Source organism: Zalophus californianus, chromosome 3 (assembly GCF_009762305.2).
Source record: "Zalophus californianus isolate mZalCal1 chromosome 3, mZalCal1.pri.v2, whole genome shotgun sequence".
NCBI classification, from domain to species: Eukaryota; Metazoa; Chordata; class Mammalia; order Carnivora; family Otariidae; genus Zalophus; species Zalophus californianus.
The window spans coordinates 75,692,728-75,708,192 of record NC_045597.1 but is presented as its reverse complement, the minus strand read 5'-3'; the positions used below and the strand labels follow the sequence as shown (position 1 = coordinate 75,708,192).

General features: G+C 39.8%; 1 protein-coding gene across 7 annotated transcripts in view; it reads left to right on the top strand.

The window, feature by feature from the left end:
* The window catches only part of ATP8A2 (ATPase phospholipid transporting 8A2), a 581,949-nt gene that overhangs the window by 125,598 nt on the left and 440,886 nt on the right, over nt 1-15,465 (top strand). For 4 of the 7 annotated variants that reach the window (XM_027591115.2, XM_027591112.2, XM_027591116.2 and 1 more), the window contains exons 3-8: nt 5,397-5,496; nt 5,969-6,067; nt 7,048-7,093; nt 7,749-7,789; nt 12,648-12,721; nt 14,780-14,849. In XM_027591115.2, coding sequence (XP_027446916.1) covers nt 5,397-5,496; nt 5,969-6,067; nt 7,048-7,093; nt 7,749-7,789; nt 12,648-12,721; nt 14,780-14,849 — 430 coding nt within the window. Of the gene's footprint in view, nt 1-5,350; nt 5,497-5,968; nt 6,068-7,047; nt 7,094-7,748; nt 7,790-12,647; nt 12,722-14,779; nt 14,850-15,465 lie in introns of those variants that run through there. The other 3 variants (XM_027591114.2, XM_027591113.2, XM_027591118.2) reach the window with 2 other exon arrangements.

The window sequence follows — 15,465 nt, the reverse complement described above, 5'->3', positions numbered from 1 at the left end:
ATGGCTCCACCCACATTGGTCCCTTCCTGCCCCTCCCACAGAAGAAATAACATGAGCTGTCCCACTCTGCACTTGTGTTTGCTGTTCTCTCACTCTGTGACACTCTTCCCCTGTGTACCCATGTGGATGTTTCTGCTGATTCACCTCCTCCAGGGCTCAGCACACCCATCACCTTCTTAGTGAAATATTCCCTGATCATGCCATTGGGAATCATGCCCCTTCCCCCGGCTCCCACCTGTGTACCCCTCTGTATCCTCCTTCCCGGATTGATTTTTCCTCCATAGTATTTATCACATGTATCCTGTTGTATATTTCTTTCATGCTGATTTTTCCTCTAGAATGTAATTCCCTTGAGGGTATGCATTTTTGACCAGTTGGTTCCCTGCAGTGCCTGGCACAGTGCCTAGTACATAGGTGGGGCTCAGTAAATATCTGTTGAAGGAAGGCTGGATGGATTTTGACAAGCCCCTGATCATTCTTCATGCTACCCAATTTCAGGAAACACTGGTCTAACATGTTTAAAGGGAATCTCAGTGAACCACAGGAAACTCTTGTTTTCTCCTGGTCATTTGTCCCCATTCCCCAGGCTCTAAGATGCGCTAAATACCTAGGACCACTTGCAGCCAGGATCAGTCCTTGCTGTGAACAGCCGTCCTGGCAGGTGTGCTGACACATGTGGTCTGAGTGGGAATCTTTTAGGGGTGGTTCATTCATCTGGGTGAACAAACTCTTCTGTTGGGAACCTCCTTCACTGACCTGTTTCACCCTGTGGATTGTTCTTTCCCCTGCTACAGTGGGTGGCAAATGTCTCTTATCCTTTTATGTCTTATAGTGTTCAGCTGTTTTGACTTCAAATAGGAGGTTTGAACAAATCTACCTGTTCAAGCATGGTTGCCGGTCAGGGTGTGGAAGCTGTGGTCCTTGGACCAGTAGCATTGGTCTCACTTGGAACTCTTTAGAAATCGAATCAAAATCTCAGGCCCACTCTAGACCCACTGAATCAGAATAGGCATGTAATGGTTAATTTCATGTGCAACTTGACTGGGCCATGGTGCCCGAATGTTTGGTCAAACATTGTAGATGTTTCTGTGAAGATGTTTTTGAATGAGATGAACATTTAAACTGGTAGACTTTGAATGCAGCAGATGACCCTCTAATGTGGGTGGGCCTCATCCAGTCAGTTGAAGACCTGAATAGAACAAAGTCTGACTTTCTAGGACAAGAAGGAATTCTGCCATCAGACAGCCTTTAGACTTGAAAGACAACATTAGATCTTCCTCTGGGTCTGTAGTCTGCTAGCCCACCCTGCAGATTTTAGACTTGTCAAGCCTCCACAATTGTGTAAACCAATTCCTTAAAATGAATCTCTCTCTCTATACACTCTTGTTGGTTCTGTTTTTCTAGAGAACCCTTACTAATACATTTTAACAAGATCCCCAGGTGATTTGTATGCATCTCTAAGTTTGAAAACTCTACCCTAAACTCTTCTGGTAGAATGATTTTGATGGGTGCTGCCTTTAGCTGATTGTAGTTTTATGTGTTTAAATCTGTAACAGGACACATCAGGTTGTATATCAAGATAATTATTTTACTACTACACAGTATCCATCTCTTGGATGAATGTCAGTTTCTCTGAATTATTGATTATGCTCATTCTATTTCAGTCTGAAGATATTTTAGACTCACTTTTCTATTTTGACTAGAAAAAAAGTCTGCTTTCCTTCCCCATCTTATCTTTGGTTTTCTCACATAAATGGGATCTTTTTCTGCTTCAGTCCTCTACTTTATGGCATTTCAGAGACATGTGGGTCCCCTTAAGCATACTTAGTATTTTACTCGAGTGGGAAAGTTTCATACAAAGACAGGGTCATATGCCAACTGTGTATGTGTGTCTGTTTCATACAGATGGAATCTGGGGTTAAAATGTTATAGTTAGACAACCTTATAAGATGCTTTCTAGTCTTAGAGTGTGTGAATGTTCATGTTCCCTTTATGATAATGTTGTTTGCTTTATTTCAATGGTCAGTACACCATAAAGGAATGCATGGTGTTCTGTTTGAATTTGTCCTCTAAACTGCAATTAAGAGAATTTTGTACCATGAGCTTATCATGTGCATGTGTTTAATATATTTTCCCTATGCTTTAATAAGCTTGATTTGAGCTAGTTTGTTCTGTCTGGCAAAAATTTACAGTGACATCCTATACCCCAAAGGGCTACATAAGTGAGTAGGGGGCTCCATGCAAGCACATTTTCTAGCTAGTTCAGTGATATCCTCTCAAGTGTCAGAATCCTTAAGTTTGAACTGTCTTAAAAGTGGTTTTCATATACTTTTTAATACGTATATTTAATACCTTAAGCAAAAGAAGACCCTTTGCTTTTCTCTTTTGATGCTTCTAATTTATTGTGTTTTTGAAACGTGTTAGATAATCTTGCTATAATATATTTCATTTAAGAGTTGGCTCAGAATCATGTCTTCAGAAGGCAAGTTAGAAGTCAAGCAGGTACTTTTATGGATAAATCTTCAAGCAGCCAAAAGAGGAATGGTTCATTTTGCCCCTTCAGCTTCTCAGTTTATGCCTTGGATTATTTCCTTGTTCATTGATTATCTGCTATGTGGTGGGAACATACAAAGTTGAAGTAAGCATTCTTAATGTTCCCAGAATCTATTCTGGGGATAGATAAATAAAATATAAAACAAAGCAGAGACTGTATAATGTAGGTGTAAACACCATCCTGTGGGCTTGGAGGAAGAAGAATCTTTGTGATTTGATCAAACTTAATGGAAGATATAAGTTTGAATGGGAGAGTAAGATGGGAAGGGCAGTTTAGTTATGGAGAGACCATGTGGATGAGAGAGGATGTCCCAGGTGGAAGCAACAATGTGAGCATCTATAGATTCAACACAAATTAAATTGAAATTCTAATGGCATTTTTTTTACAGAAGTAGAAAAAACACTGCTAAAATTATGTGGAACCGCTAAAGACCCCAAATAGCCAAAGAAATTCTGAGAAAGAAGAACAAAGTGGGAGGTATTACACTTCCTGATTTCAAGCTATGCTGTAAAGCCATAGTCCTCACAACAGTATGGTATTGGCATAAAAACAAATAGGCCAACAGAACATAATCAAGAGCCCCGAAATAAACCCAAGCATATATGGTTCCCTGATACTTGGAGAGGGAGCCAAGAATCCTCAAGGGAGAAAAGATAGTCTCTTCAATAAATGGTGCTGGGATGATTGGATTTTCACATGTAAAAGAATGAAACTGGACCCTTATTTTATACCACTTACAAAACTTAATTTGAAATAGATTAAAGACTAAAATATAAGACTCAAAGCCATGAAACTCCTTGAAGAAAACATAGGAACAAAGCTCCTTGACACAGGTTTTGGTGATGATTTTTTGGGTGACATCTAAAGCACAAGCAACAAAATAAAAAGCTTCTGCACAGCAAAAGAAATTATCAATAAAGTGCAAATAGAACCTTTGGAATGGAAAAAAATATTTGCAAACCATATATCTGATAGGGGGCTAATATGTAATATATATAAAGAACTCATACAGCTCAATAGCAAAAAATAATAACCCAATTGTAAAATGGGCAAAGTACCTGAACATTTTTCCAAAGAAGATATATGTAAAACCAACAGGCACATGAAAAGATGCCCAGCATCACTAGTCATTAGAGAAATGCAAATTAAAACCATAAGGTCCTATCACATTATACCAGTTTGAATAGTCATCATCAAAAAAATAAAGAGATAACAAATGCTGGCATTGATAGAAAAGGGAACCCTGTTGGTGGGACTGTGCAGCCACTATGAGAACCAGTATGGAGTTTCCTCAAAAAGTTAAATAGAATTACTCTATGATTCAGCAGCTCAACTTTTGGGAATATATCCAAAGGAATTGAAAACACTAACTTAAAAAAAAGATATCTCCACCACCGCATTCATAGCAGCATTGTTTACAATAGCCAAGACCAGCCTAAGTGTCCACTGATGGATGAAGAGGTTGTGGTAATATACATAAAGTGGAATATTACTCAGCCACAGAAAATGAGGGAATCCTACCATTTGTGACATGGGTAGACCTTGAAGGCATGCCAAGTAAATCAGAAAAGAAAGACATGTGATCTCACACATGGAATCTAAAGAAACAAAACAAAACAAACCCAGACTCATAGAAAAAGATAAGACTTGTGATTACCAGAAGTGGGGGGGGGGGTAGGAAATTAGAGAAGGTGGTGCAAAGTACAAGCTCCAGTTGTAAGATGAATACGTACAAGGAGCATAATATACGACATGATGGAGTAGCTGCCACTGCTGTGTGATATATATGAAAGTTAATGTTTTTTCCCTTTTTTCTTGTACCCATATGAGAAGATGGATGCTAGCAGAACCTGCTGTGGTAACCATTTCACAATATATGTAAATCAGAACATCCTGCCATATGCCTGAAGTTATACAGTGATGTATGTCAATTATTCCTCAATAAAACTGGAAAAAAAAAATCCAAACAAGCATGAGCAAAGGTGGCCAAATAAAGGGTATGATAGGAATGGAGTTTATCTGGGTGTGGTTGAACAAAAAAACACCTGTGATAGGTATCCAGAGGGACACATTGACGTGTTATACACATGCCTGGGACCCAGGGCATCCTTTATGAAGTTAACTTGCTACCTTGAATCAGTGGCTTTATATTAAGAATTGTCAGGCATCACAAATCCTGGGATAATTCTACTCGCTTGTGTGGATCCCTCAATTGGTGTTTCTATCTCACTCTTTATTTCAGAGTTCATGTCTTTTGCTGTATTTGGAATGTGTACCTCTTCTGTTTTGGGATCCTTGAAACATATCTTCCTTTAACAAATACTCTTTTTTTTGGTTAAAGATTTATCTATTTATTTTAGAGAGAGAGAGAGAGTGGGAGCAGGGGGAGGGGCAGAGGGAGAGGGAGAGAGAGAGAGAATCTCAAGCAGACTCCCCACTGATCACAGAGCCCCATGCGGGGCTCGATCTCACGACCCATGAGATCATGACCTGAGCCAAAACCAAGAGTTGGATGCTCAACTGACTGAGCCACCCAGGCGCCCCAACAAATATTCTTGATGTGTTTACTATAGCTCCTAGAAAGCAGGTAAATCTCTCTGCTTATGCTGTGTGAATAGTAAATATATCTAAGTATGTAAACAAAGATCACATTAGAAGATTTTCTTGTCACGTGTGTCCTTTTACAAAATCTTTGTGGGGCAGGGCCAGTACAGCAATTTTCTTGTCCTAAATTCTGAAGTATTTTATTTTTAAAACCACTTGTAAAATTCTCGCAACTTTTCATTTTCTTTGTAGAATTTACATCTGTAGCTGATGGGAGCATTTTTCTTTTTACTTGTAGTACGGCCAAGTACAGCGTGTTGACGTTTCTACCTCGATTCTTGTATGAGCAGATTAGAAGAGCTGCTAATGCCTTCTTCCTCTTCATTGCCTTATTACAGGTAACACTTTTTAAAAAGTGATTTAAAATTCATAATGTTAATTACATGCAAAATGAGATTTTGCTAAAAGGTCACTTAACTGAAAAAGTGTCATAATACTTGAATGTAATTTGTCCCCTCATCTGATCATCGTTTTCATGCACAGACATGATCTCTGCATAAAGGCAGACTTTTTTTAGATATTGCCTTAAGAATAATTGTAGTTACTAAAAGAGGCATTGAAAAATGGCCCGAGAGTCATACTTTTAACCCCTTTTCAGTTCTAAACACATAGCCATGTTAGATAAAAATTTTAAAATATGTAAAACACGTAGCTAGTTTTTAAAAGAAGGTAATCACTTTGGTATAACAGAAATGGAACAGAACTTCAAAAGAGTGAGTGGTGAGTGTCATATTTTCTTTTTTGTAGAGAGGATTTTGATTTTAAAATTTTAATTTGTCAACTTCCCTCTTTTGGTCTCTTGTCTTACAGCAAATTCCAGATGTATCTCCAACAGGAAGATATACCACCCTGGTGCCATTGATCATTATTTTAACAATTGCAGGCATCAAAGAGATTGTAGAAGATTTTGTAAGTTTTTGCTTTCATATAATAAAAACCTTGTATTGAATATAACTTGTAATTTATTTGTTGCTCTGTTTTTCTTTGTTGAAGATAGGAATTTGGTCCGTAGCCTAAGTAACCTTTCAAGGCTCATGATGGTATTTTTGGGGAGGGAATGTGTACACACAATGTCTGAAATACCTATACACAGAAGTAGGTCAAACTGTGTTTTCTAATGTTAGCTCTGTGAACTCTCTTTGATTTTTATCACTGATGTTCCTTAAATCCTGCTTTAGAGCTTCCTAATTTGGGTAGCAAAAGGATGGATTGCTGCCTAGTATAGCAGCATTGGGCTGGCTGTGCCTGAGGTAATTTTACGAATCTTCTCTCTCCTCAGACTTACCTCCCTCGGTGTATCTCCAGGTTCAGTGGCTACAACCATATTCATGCTTTGTCCCCTTTTCTCCCTCTGTGGTCTTGCCTCCGGGGTCTTCCTCTCCACCCCTCCCTCCCTCACCCCCCCTTCCTCCCCCACCCCTCTGTCTCTTTTTCTCATGCTCACACATACACTCACACACATTATGTACATTTTTCTGGGATTAGGTAAACAAACAAATGGAATACAAATCAGAGGTACTTTGCTCCCTAAATTCTTTACCAGTAAAATGAATTCAATTGTTGTTGGGTGTATCATCCTGAATAGTTCTTTTAGTCTGATCTAAAAGAAACGAGGCGTGAGAAATCTCGTACTTCAGAGTGCTCGTTCCTTGTTGGAGCCAAAATATTGTGGCTGACCCCAGAGTAGACTGCAGCCACGTTTGCGACATTTGTCTGCTGAATTTGGGGACTGCTGCCGGGTCACAGACCTCTGGGCTGAGTTTCACAATATTCACATCGCCACCAGTCCGTTTCCTGGAGCCCTGTTTCTCTCCTGATCCATTGTTGCTGTTGCAATGATGCATTTGGAACTTTTGAATCTAAGAACTTTCTTTTCTTTCTGGTAACAGAAGCGGCATAAGGCAGACAATGCAGTGAACAAAAAGAAAACGATAGGTAAGACACCAGGCTGAGTCACGTTCTCAGCTAGAAAACGTCAGACCCCCATCTAAGGCATGGAAAATAAGTAGCTGATGGTATTGATCTTAAGTGGAGGGAAAGGATCTATAAAATATTTAAAAAGAAATAGCAAAATTACAAACCAATCTAATAAAATGGGAGTCCTGGCTAGTAAGATTTGAACAGAATTTGTGTATTTTAGAAGCTTAGAAAAGGTGGTAATTTTTAGGAGCTAGACATATGTTAGGTCTATAAAAAGTCCAAGCATTCACATCCTTGGTTTATACTTGCTCCCTACCTCTCTTATTTTTATTGTATTGATTTCTAGAACATTAGGTCTGTATTGTGTGTGTGTGTGTGTGTGTTTAATCTCGTAACAAGAGGGTGATATTTTTCTTCTGGGATAAAATGGCTGGTTTTAACTTATATGCATGTATTTATATTTATATGTATGCATTAATATATATATATATATATATATGGTATGTGGATTGGGGCTCCATTTTGAGGAGTGGTGTGGTCTGCCTTTATGTCTAAAGATAAGGTTGGAATTAATAAGTGGAATTTTGAAAGGAACCTTTTAGATTTTGAAAAGCTGATTTTATTTTGATTATCATCAGTATTAACTGGTACATTGTTTTTTCTTTTTCAGTGTTAAGAAATGGTATGTGGCATACCATTATGTGGAAAGAGGTAAAAACTATAGGAAACAAATTGAGGGTTGCTGGGGGGGATAGGAGGGGGGATGGCGTAACTGGGTGATGGGCATTAAGGAGGACAAGTGATGTGATGAGCACTGGGTGTTATAGGCAACTGATAAATTATTGAACACGATATCAGAAAGTAATGATGTACCATATGTTGGCTAAATGAATTTAAATAAAAAATTTTAAAAACCCTAATTTTATAAAGATCTGCCAGAAAGTACTGGTTTGGGGACGTGTAATTAATTGCTAGTATTAATTGCAGTGGGTAAAGTTTGGGTTAAGACATCGGTCATCTCTAATGTAAGTTTTATATTGTGGAGTTTCCCATGAGATTTCCTTAGAACCGCTGCCTGTTGACTCAGTTCCTGCTTCTTCTGGGAACTGCTCACTGTGTCAGTTCACAGTTATGAAATTCATTGCTCCTGATGGATGCTTCTGAAATACCAGAGCATCCTCTGGTTTCCAACTCCAATCCAAGAAACCTCTTCCCTGGGCTTCTGTTCTCCTAACCTAAATCCAGTTTTTTTTGTTTGTTTGTTTGTTTTGTTTTGTTTTTAAGATTTTCTAACTTTGGAGAATCTCACTTCTAATGTTTTTGGTGGGAAGAGTTTTGGGTTTAAGATTTTACTGTGAAATGTAAACAGAGGTGGAGTGGGGGTTGGAGGCCAGCCTGTTTTGATCCTGAACTTGGTTGTCAGGACCAGCAGTCACTGCTCTTAACTTTACAATAGTGAGAGGGTTTGCCTCCATGTCCCTGGAAACATGAGGTTGGGAGGGTTTGCGGATGGTGAGGGTTTTTTGGTTGTTTATAGTGATGAATAGAAAATGTAGAAGAAATATGCTGTGCCATCTGGGTATCCTTGTATCTGATAAAGTTAGCTTTTTAAGTGAACCTCTGTTTTACCTGGACCTTCTTAATGGTCACAAGATGGTTTTTGTGGGGGATGACTCTCATGACTTCAATATTTGAAGATGATTAACATGATTTCAAAAGAAAACTACTTTTTAGAAGGTTAACAATAGTTTCTCTTGCTAACCATTTAGTAAGCAGTGTTTAAAAATGCTTCTATGATCTTTAACTCTGCAAAATGCCTGTGATACAGTAACTGTAGCCCTCAGTTTCGTTTGTGTTTTGTTTACTTCATTATAAGAGAACTGTGAAGTCTCTTTACAGTGTTTTGTGATAACACCTTAACCTTGGTAGCAATCTAGAAGTCCTGTAATGCCAATACTAATTGACCTCCCTCTTATTTGGAAGTCTGTGGTTCTTTGTCAAGTGGTTGGAAATTCTTGACCTCAGAGAGGTTAGAAATGCTCCCAGTGCTATGGGGGTTCAAGGATTCTCACTGCACTTAGGAATGGCCTCTGTTTCTCTAAGTGCTTCCTGACAACCCCCCCCCCCCCCCCCCCCGCCGCGCCCCCATGAAAGCTCGGAACAGTGGCTGGAGTGAGGAATGATTTGGATTTGGGATGTTTGCACTGCTTGAAACAGTAAATGGAGAGATGATCTCTGAATTCTGGGTCCAGGAGTTGATGGCCTCACAGACTCCTAAAGTTCCTTACCATTTCCTACACACATTTGAAGTTAAAAAAAAAAAAAATCCCAAACCAAATACCTGTTATATGCTTTGCTGCAAATATATTTATTTCAATTAAAATGCTTTTGTTTGTTTAAATGGAGCTCTTAGGATGTCCCAGAGATGGTGTTAGGCATTGGGGATGCAAGTAAGAATAAAGCACGGCCCCTGCCCTTAAGAAGCTGCCTACCATGATTCTCAGCCTTCAGGGGGCATCAGTCCGCTTGCCTGGCTGGTCTAACACCGAGTGCCGCACAGGCTGCACTCTCAGAATTTCCGTTTTGGGAATTCCACTGGGCCCTAGAATTTGCATTTGTAACAAGTTCCCAGGTGAGGCTAATGCTGCTGGCCCCGAACCACGGGTGTCATGGGAGGGCCAGGCAGCTGGATAGAATGCAGTGTTAGTGCTGAGCTCTGTGTAGGGGCATGCTTCAGGTGCTTCTGGAACATATGGGAGGGATGGATGATCAGTCTATCTAGACCCATTAATTCAGATGAGCAAAGACATCCCTCGTGTGATGTTCTGGTGTTCTTTTGAAGGATGAATGAGAGGTAATTATTTTAAGAGGGAAATGCTGTTCAAGACAGAGGGAACTGGATGAAAGTCTCAGTTGTATGGGAAGGAAATTCAGGCACATCTGCAGAGCAGCTCAGAACAAAGATGAGGATGAGTGGCTCAAGGAACAATGATGAAAACATGGGACAAGATAGGCGATAAGAGGTACCAAATGCCAGAGATGTCAGGCAAGGTGGACCTGGCTCTCTTTAAGCTTCCCAAAGCAATACAACTCTAATCTGAAATGCTGAGCTTGAGTTGGCAATCCCCTGGGCTGTAGCAGAATAGAATGCTGGGAGGCAGCTCTTCGGTGCAACTCAATAGCTTTGGTTGACTTTGAGAAGGCCTTTGAGCTTATTCTTCAAAATTAAGAAGCTTGAGGAATCCTCTGAGGCTAGAGTGGATTCAGGGATCTAGAGGGGGCTCTTTCTCACCTTAAGAATTCTCATTTGGGAAACTTGACACACTCAAGGGACAATCATGCATAAACGCCAAATAGAAAACCATTTTCAAACACATTTCCAACTTAAGTAGTTTTCCATGTGCATGGAACTTCTTAGTACTTTGTTACTGGGATATGAATGTTTCTTTATTTAAATAACTAAGATGGGAGAAAACCATAATTTCCCTTGTCCTCCCACTGAATTAAGAAAAAATCCACCGCCTTTTTTCTTTTGAAAACATGACCAATTTTCCTTTCTAGTTTCTAACTAATAGCTTCTTCTGATTTTTTTCTATGTAATTAAACTATTCACATAAAATACTTTTACATTTAGAAACTTTTTCAATTTTCATAAGCATTCCTTGCTGTTGTACTGATGGTTGTTTAAATAGCTCAGTAGTACCTGTTCTTTGATATTCTCTTTATTGTGGAATATAGAATATACATGTAGGCCTTCCTTTTGGCTTTACGTTGATACTAACTTCAAATATACAGTGGTTCTGGAATTTAATTTTTACCACCCCCCCCCACACACACATTGGGCCTGATTCCCTACTTCCCTACATGCTTTGATAGTGCTTTGACTCAAAACACTAGCAGGACATGTTTTTAGTAAACCCTCCTTTTTCCTAATAAAAAGTTCAATATATTGGGTGCCCGGGTGACTCAGATGGTTAAGTGTCTGCCTTCGGCTCAGGTCATGATCCCAGATTCCTGGGGTTGGGTCCCGCATCGGGCTCCTTGCTTCTTGGGAGCCTGCTTCTCCCTCTGCCTCTCTCTCTCTCTCTCTCTGTGTCTCATGAATAAATAAGTACAATCTTAAAAAAAAAAAAAGTTAAATATAGGCCCCTGCCAGGGCCATTCTCCTAGTTCGCAAGATCCAGGAGTCTTTCATAAATATTAGTTTCATAAATATTTCAGAAGTATTCTGTTTGAAATTCTTGATTTCTAAGAGAACAGTAATGTGCATTAGAATAAGAAGTAAGGCATAGTGCCCATTTTGCGTTTTGAACTTACTCACGTGTGCTGAGAATAGCCTTTGTTCTTGTGCTGTCTGAGAATCGTGGCCTGTCTGACTTTCATCCTCATAGTGTCCATTTGGTTGCACTCCTGCTGGTAGAGACTAGCACATGCCTGTTTCAGGCCTGGCACTTGCATATACTTTCTTAATCATTGCATCAGCCCTACAAGGTAAGTGTTGATCTTTCTCCATTTTATAAGTGAGGATGCTAGAGCTCACTGAGGTGAAGAACTTGCCAAGATCCCAGGGCTAGTGTGTCTGTGAAGCTCGGATCTGAACCTCAGCCTGCCTGACTTGAAAGCCCATATTCTACCCAGCTGGGTGTTTCTGTGACCTCATTTAAAGGATATACAAACCCTTGGCCATGGTGCCCCATGGTCAGCAGATTAAGGCCTTTTTCTTTAGCTTGGGGTCTTGTGTCTGGTGGAATCTATCACCCTAGGTGGTCTCTGACTTTGGCTGTGACTCTTTTTTTGTTGAAGTTCTTGAGCTACACAAATCTCTGTTTTAAGTGGTATGTTTCCAGGGGACCTCTTAGATGCACTGTTCATGGGTGAAATCAGTATTGCTTTGTAATCAGACCACTGGCCAGTTGCTCAGTTTTGAATCTTGGGTCTAACACTCACTGTCTGTGTGACCTTGATCAAGTTATTTTTCTTTGAACCTCAGTTTCCCCATTTGTAAAATGGAGAAAATTTATTAACTCAGTTGATCCTTGCAATAACCCCATGATATACGTGCTCTCAACCCCATTATATATATAGATGTGAAGACTGATGCACACAGAGTTTACATAACTTGCTCCGGGTTACTCAGGTCTAGCAAGGAATCCAGCCGGGGGATTTGAGCCCAGCATTCTGGCTGGCTCTGGACCTGTATATTTAACTATTCTCCCCTACTATGTGCAGCTGTGGGATTGTACCAGAGTGCAAGAGTGGAATTAGCAAGTGGATGGAATAATTGAAAGAAAATGAGACCTTGATAGTTGTTCTGACTCTTCTCTTTTCTTACTCTCCTTTTATGTTTTATTATTTTTTTTTCATTTGGAATCACTGCAGAAAGGCAATATTACCATTTGTACCGAAAGATTTTTGTTCTGTTCTTGTCAAGGAAAATAATTTGGGCTTCTGTCTTAAGCTTCATGGCATAATTATATAGTAATTTTTTCTTCAAATATTTAACCACCTTAATGACTGTTTGTGCTTTCCTGTCTTTCATGCTTCTCTGTCCTTGTCCCTGGTTTTCTAGGTGGCGGTGGGAGACATTGTGAAGGTCATCAATGGGCAATACCTCCCAGCAGACATGGCCCTGCTATCCTCCAGGTCAGGTGTGCAAGTGGGCACATTGTTTGAAATAAATGTGAACAATAAAGCATAAAGTGGTGACTACAGGAATCACAAGCCACCCTTTCCCTTCCACCCCCGGAGGCACCAGCCTTCTCTCTCCAGCCTCTTCTTCAGTTACTTGTCATTTGCCTTTTTTTGTTCCTGCCTTAATCCTAAATTTTCTTTCTCCCTTCATTCCCTTGTACTTTTGTAGAATTCTTTTAGATGTATTGCTTCATTTTAGTCTCATAGCAGTTCTGGGCTATTTTGTATTCATAGGAGATGCTCCAGAGCAGTGGAGTGATTCCGTCAATAACACGAAGATTGCAGCCTCTCTGAGGCTTGAGAACCAGCCTCCTGGTGGGTCCAGGGAGTCTTCCCGTAGAGCCAGGGCCTCCTTTACTAGGTGCTCAGAGATCTGGCCCACGTTCGCAGCATAGACATGACCTGCAGTTGGTGTTGCCCCTTCATTCGTCCATGTTGTGTCCCCCTATCTGCCCAAGTGCCACTGTCATGTTCTCCAGGTAGTTTCATGCTGGAAAGGTATCACCAGTCACTAAGTGACATGAATAATGGACCATGCAGTCCTTGACTTTTCCTTGGTTTGATACATAAAAGTATATATCAAAGATGGAATGCTACAATTAGGATATAAATAAACTCCTTTTCATGAGTTCAAGTTTAATTCTATGATAAGACTGAAACTTCTATGTTTTATGTGCTGCAGGGAATCCTAGATACACTGTTGGCATTTTCTTTGAATGCAGACAGTGTTGCTTTTATTGGATTTGATCATACATTGGATTCTAAGCCTTAGCATGAATTTTCTGCTCGAGATAAAATGTTTAAAAATAGGATCCCAGGCCCATAGAGAAGGAAGAGCACCATATATGTAGGGCAGGACTCATATTTGTCCCTATTGATTGGTAACAAGAGAAATAGGGAAATGTGGATCACTTGACAGTTTGGGGTATGAATTTTCACCGTCACCCTCAAAAAACCTGGTTTTAATATGAGATGGTTTGTCTGAGCTGACAACATATTTCTAGGATGCTCATTCCTGTTTGAGTCTGTACATTATGCTAAGCAGTCTACTGAGTACATTATCCCATTTAATCTTCCCCCAAACCCTTGGTATCCCTACTTCATACATGAGAAAACACAGAAACAGAGATTAAACAACTTCTAAGTCCACACAGCCCACAAAGGTAGCAGTAGGAGATTTTAACTTAGCCAGTGGGTTGCAGATTCCATTCTCTTGACCACTAACTATGCAGCTAACCCCAATGATTAGAAATAGGAATACAGTATCTACCAGGATTATTGTTTTTTGTTTTTAAGATTTTATTTATTTATTTGAGAGAGAGAGAGCACGAGCAGGGGGAGGGGCAGAGGGAGAGGGAGAAACAGTTTCCCCACTGAGCAGGAAACCTGACAGGGCTGGATCCCAGGACCATGGATCATGACTAGAGCCGAAGGCAGACGCTTAACCAGCTGAGCCACCCAGGCAGCCCTGCCATGCTTATTGTTATTCTTCGAGTGTTCTGTCCTTAAAATTGGATGTTTTGATTAAAAAGTTACCTGTTGACATAGTAAAAGGTACAGGGAAGAAAAGGCTTGCCAAACTTGATTGGTGAACTCTGGCTGTAATGTTCTTCAAAAGCTGTGTTTGTACTGGCTGTGTCTAGGGTGGCTCTTTTGGTCAGGAGCAGGCCAATACTCAGACTCTAAGGGTCATCCAAACACAGTGGTGGGGTCTTCGCTGGAACATATTGTGTTTCCCTTAATCTACAAGTCCTCTTCTCATTCTACTTCAGTTATTTCTGCTACTTAAGGTCAAGCAGCATTATGTGGGGTCTGTAAGTATGGATCATTGGGCAAACACCTTTGTGTTGGTGTTGAGCCTCAAAGAGGAGTGTCTTTCTGGTCAGTTAGGACTAAAGTGGTTGAAGGGCCAGTCAGCAGACACAGTTTCCATGGTAGAGACTTTATGAGCTGTGAATTTGTGGAGGGGATCTTACTAAACTTTGGCTTTTTAAATTTCTCTCTCCATAGTGAACCTCAGGCAATGTGTTATGTTGAAACAGCTAATCTAGATGGGGAGACGAACCTTAAAATACGTCAGGTAAAGTAATCTTTTATGACTTGTGTTGTCATGGAGACCCAAATTGCAAATTTGATTCACTATACCAATCAGTGTATTTTCTAGAGAAAAATGTTCTGCTAGATAGGGTTATGCCTTAACCCTAATGGAACCCATGGGAAGAACTTGGCTTTTATTATGAAGGGAACCCCTTGAGAGAGACAGTGGAGTTAGAAAAAGTGAGCTTCATCCAGGTATGGATCATGAAGAGTATCTTGCCTTAATTTATATCTTAGATTTATGTCTGTTAGTGCAGGTGGAAAGATATCCTGTCAGTTAGGTTGAGCCACATGGTGGAAAGGGCATCTTCTATATGGAGAGATGCAGTAGGCAAGCTCTGGGTACCTTACTTTACATGGTTGTTTTAACTGACACTTTAATTCCAGAAAGTAATACATCAGATACAAAATTTCTATGCCTCAAAGTTGTTCTTACCATATATTTTAATTCTAGAATGAAAAATGGTCTTTACTGTAACACAAATTTTAAGCATTTGATACTCAAATTTTCTGTTGCATAAAGTTGAATTTGATAATTCTATCTGCCTGTCTTTCTTTTCTATCTTAGATATTTGATTTAAGTAGGGTATTTTTTTTTT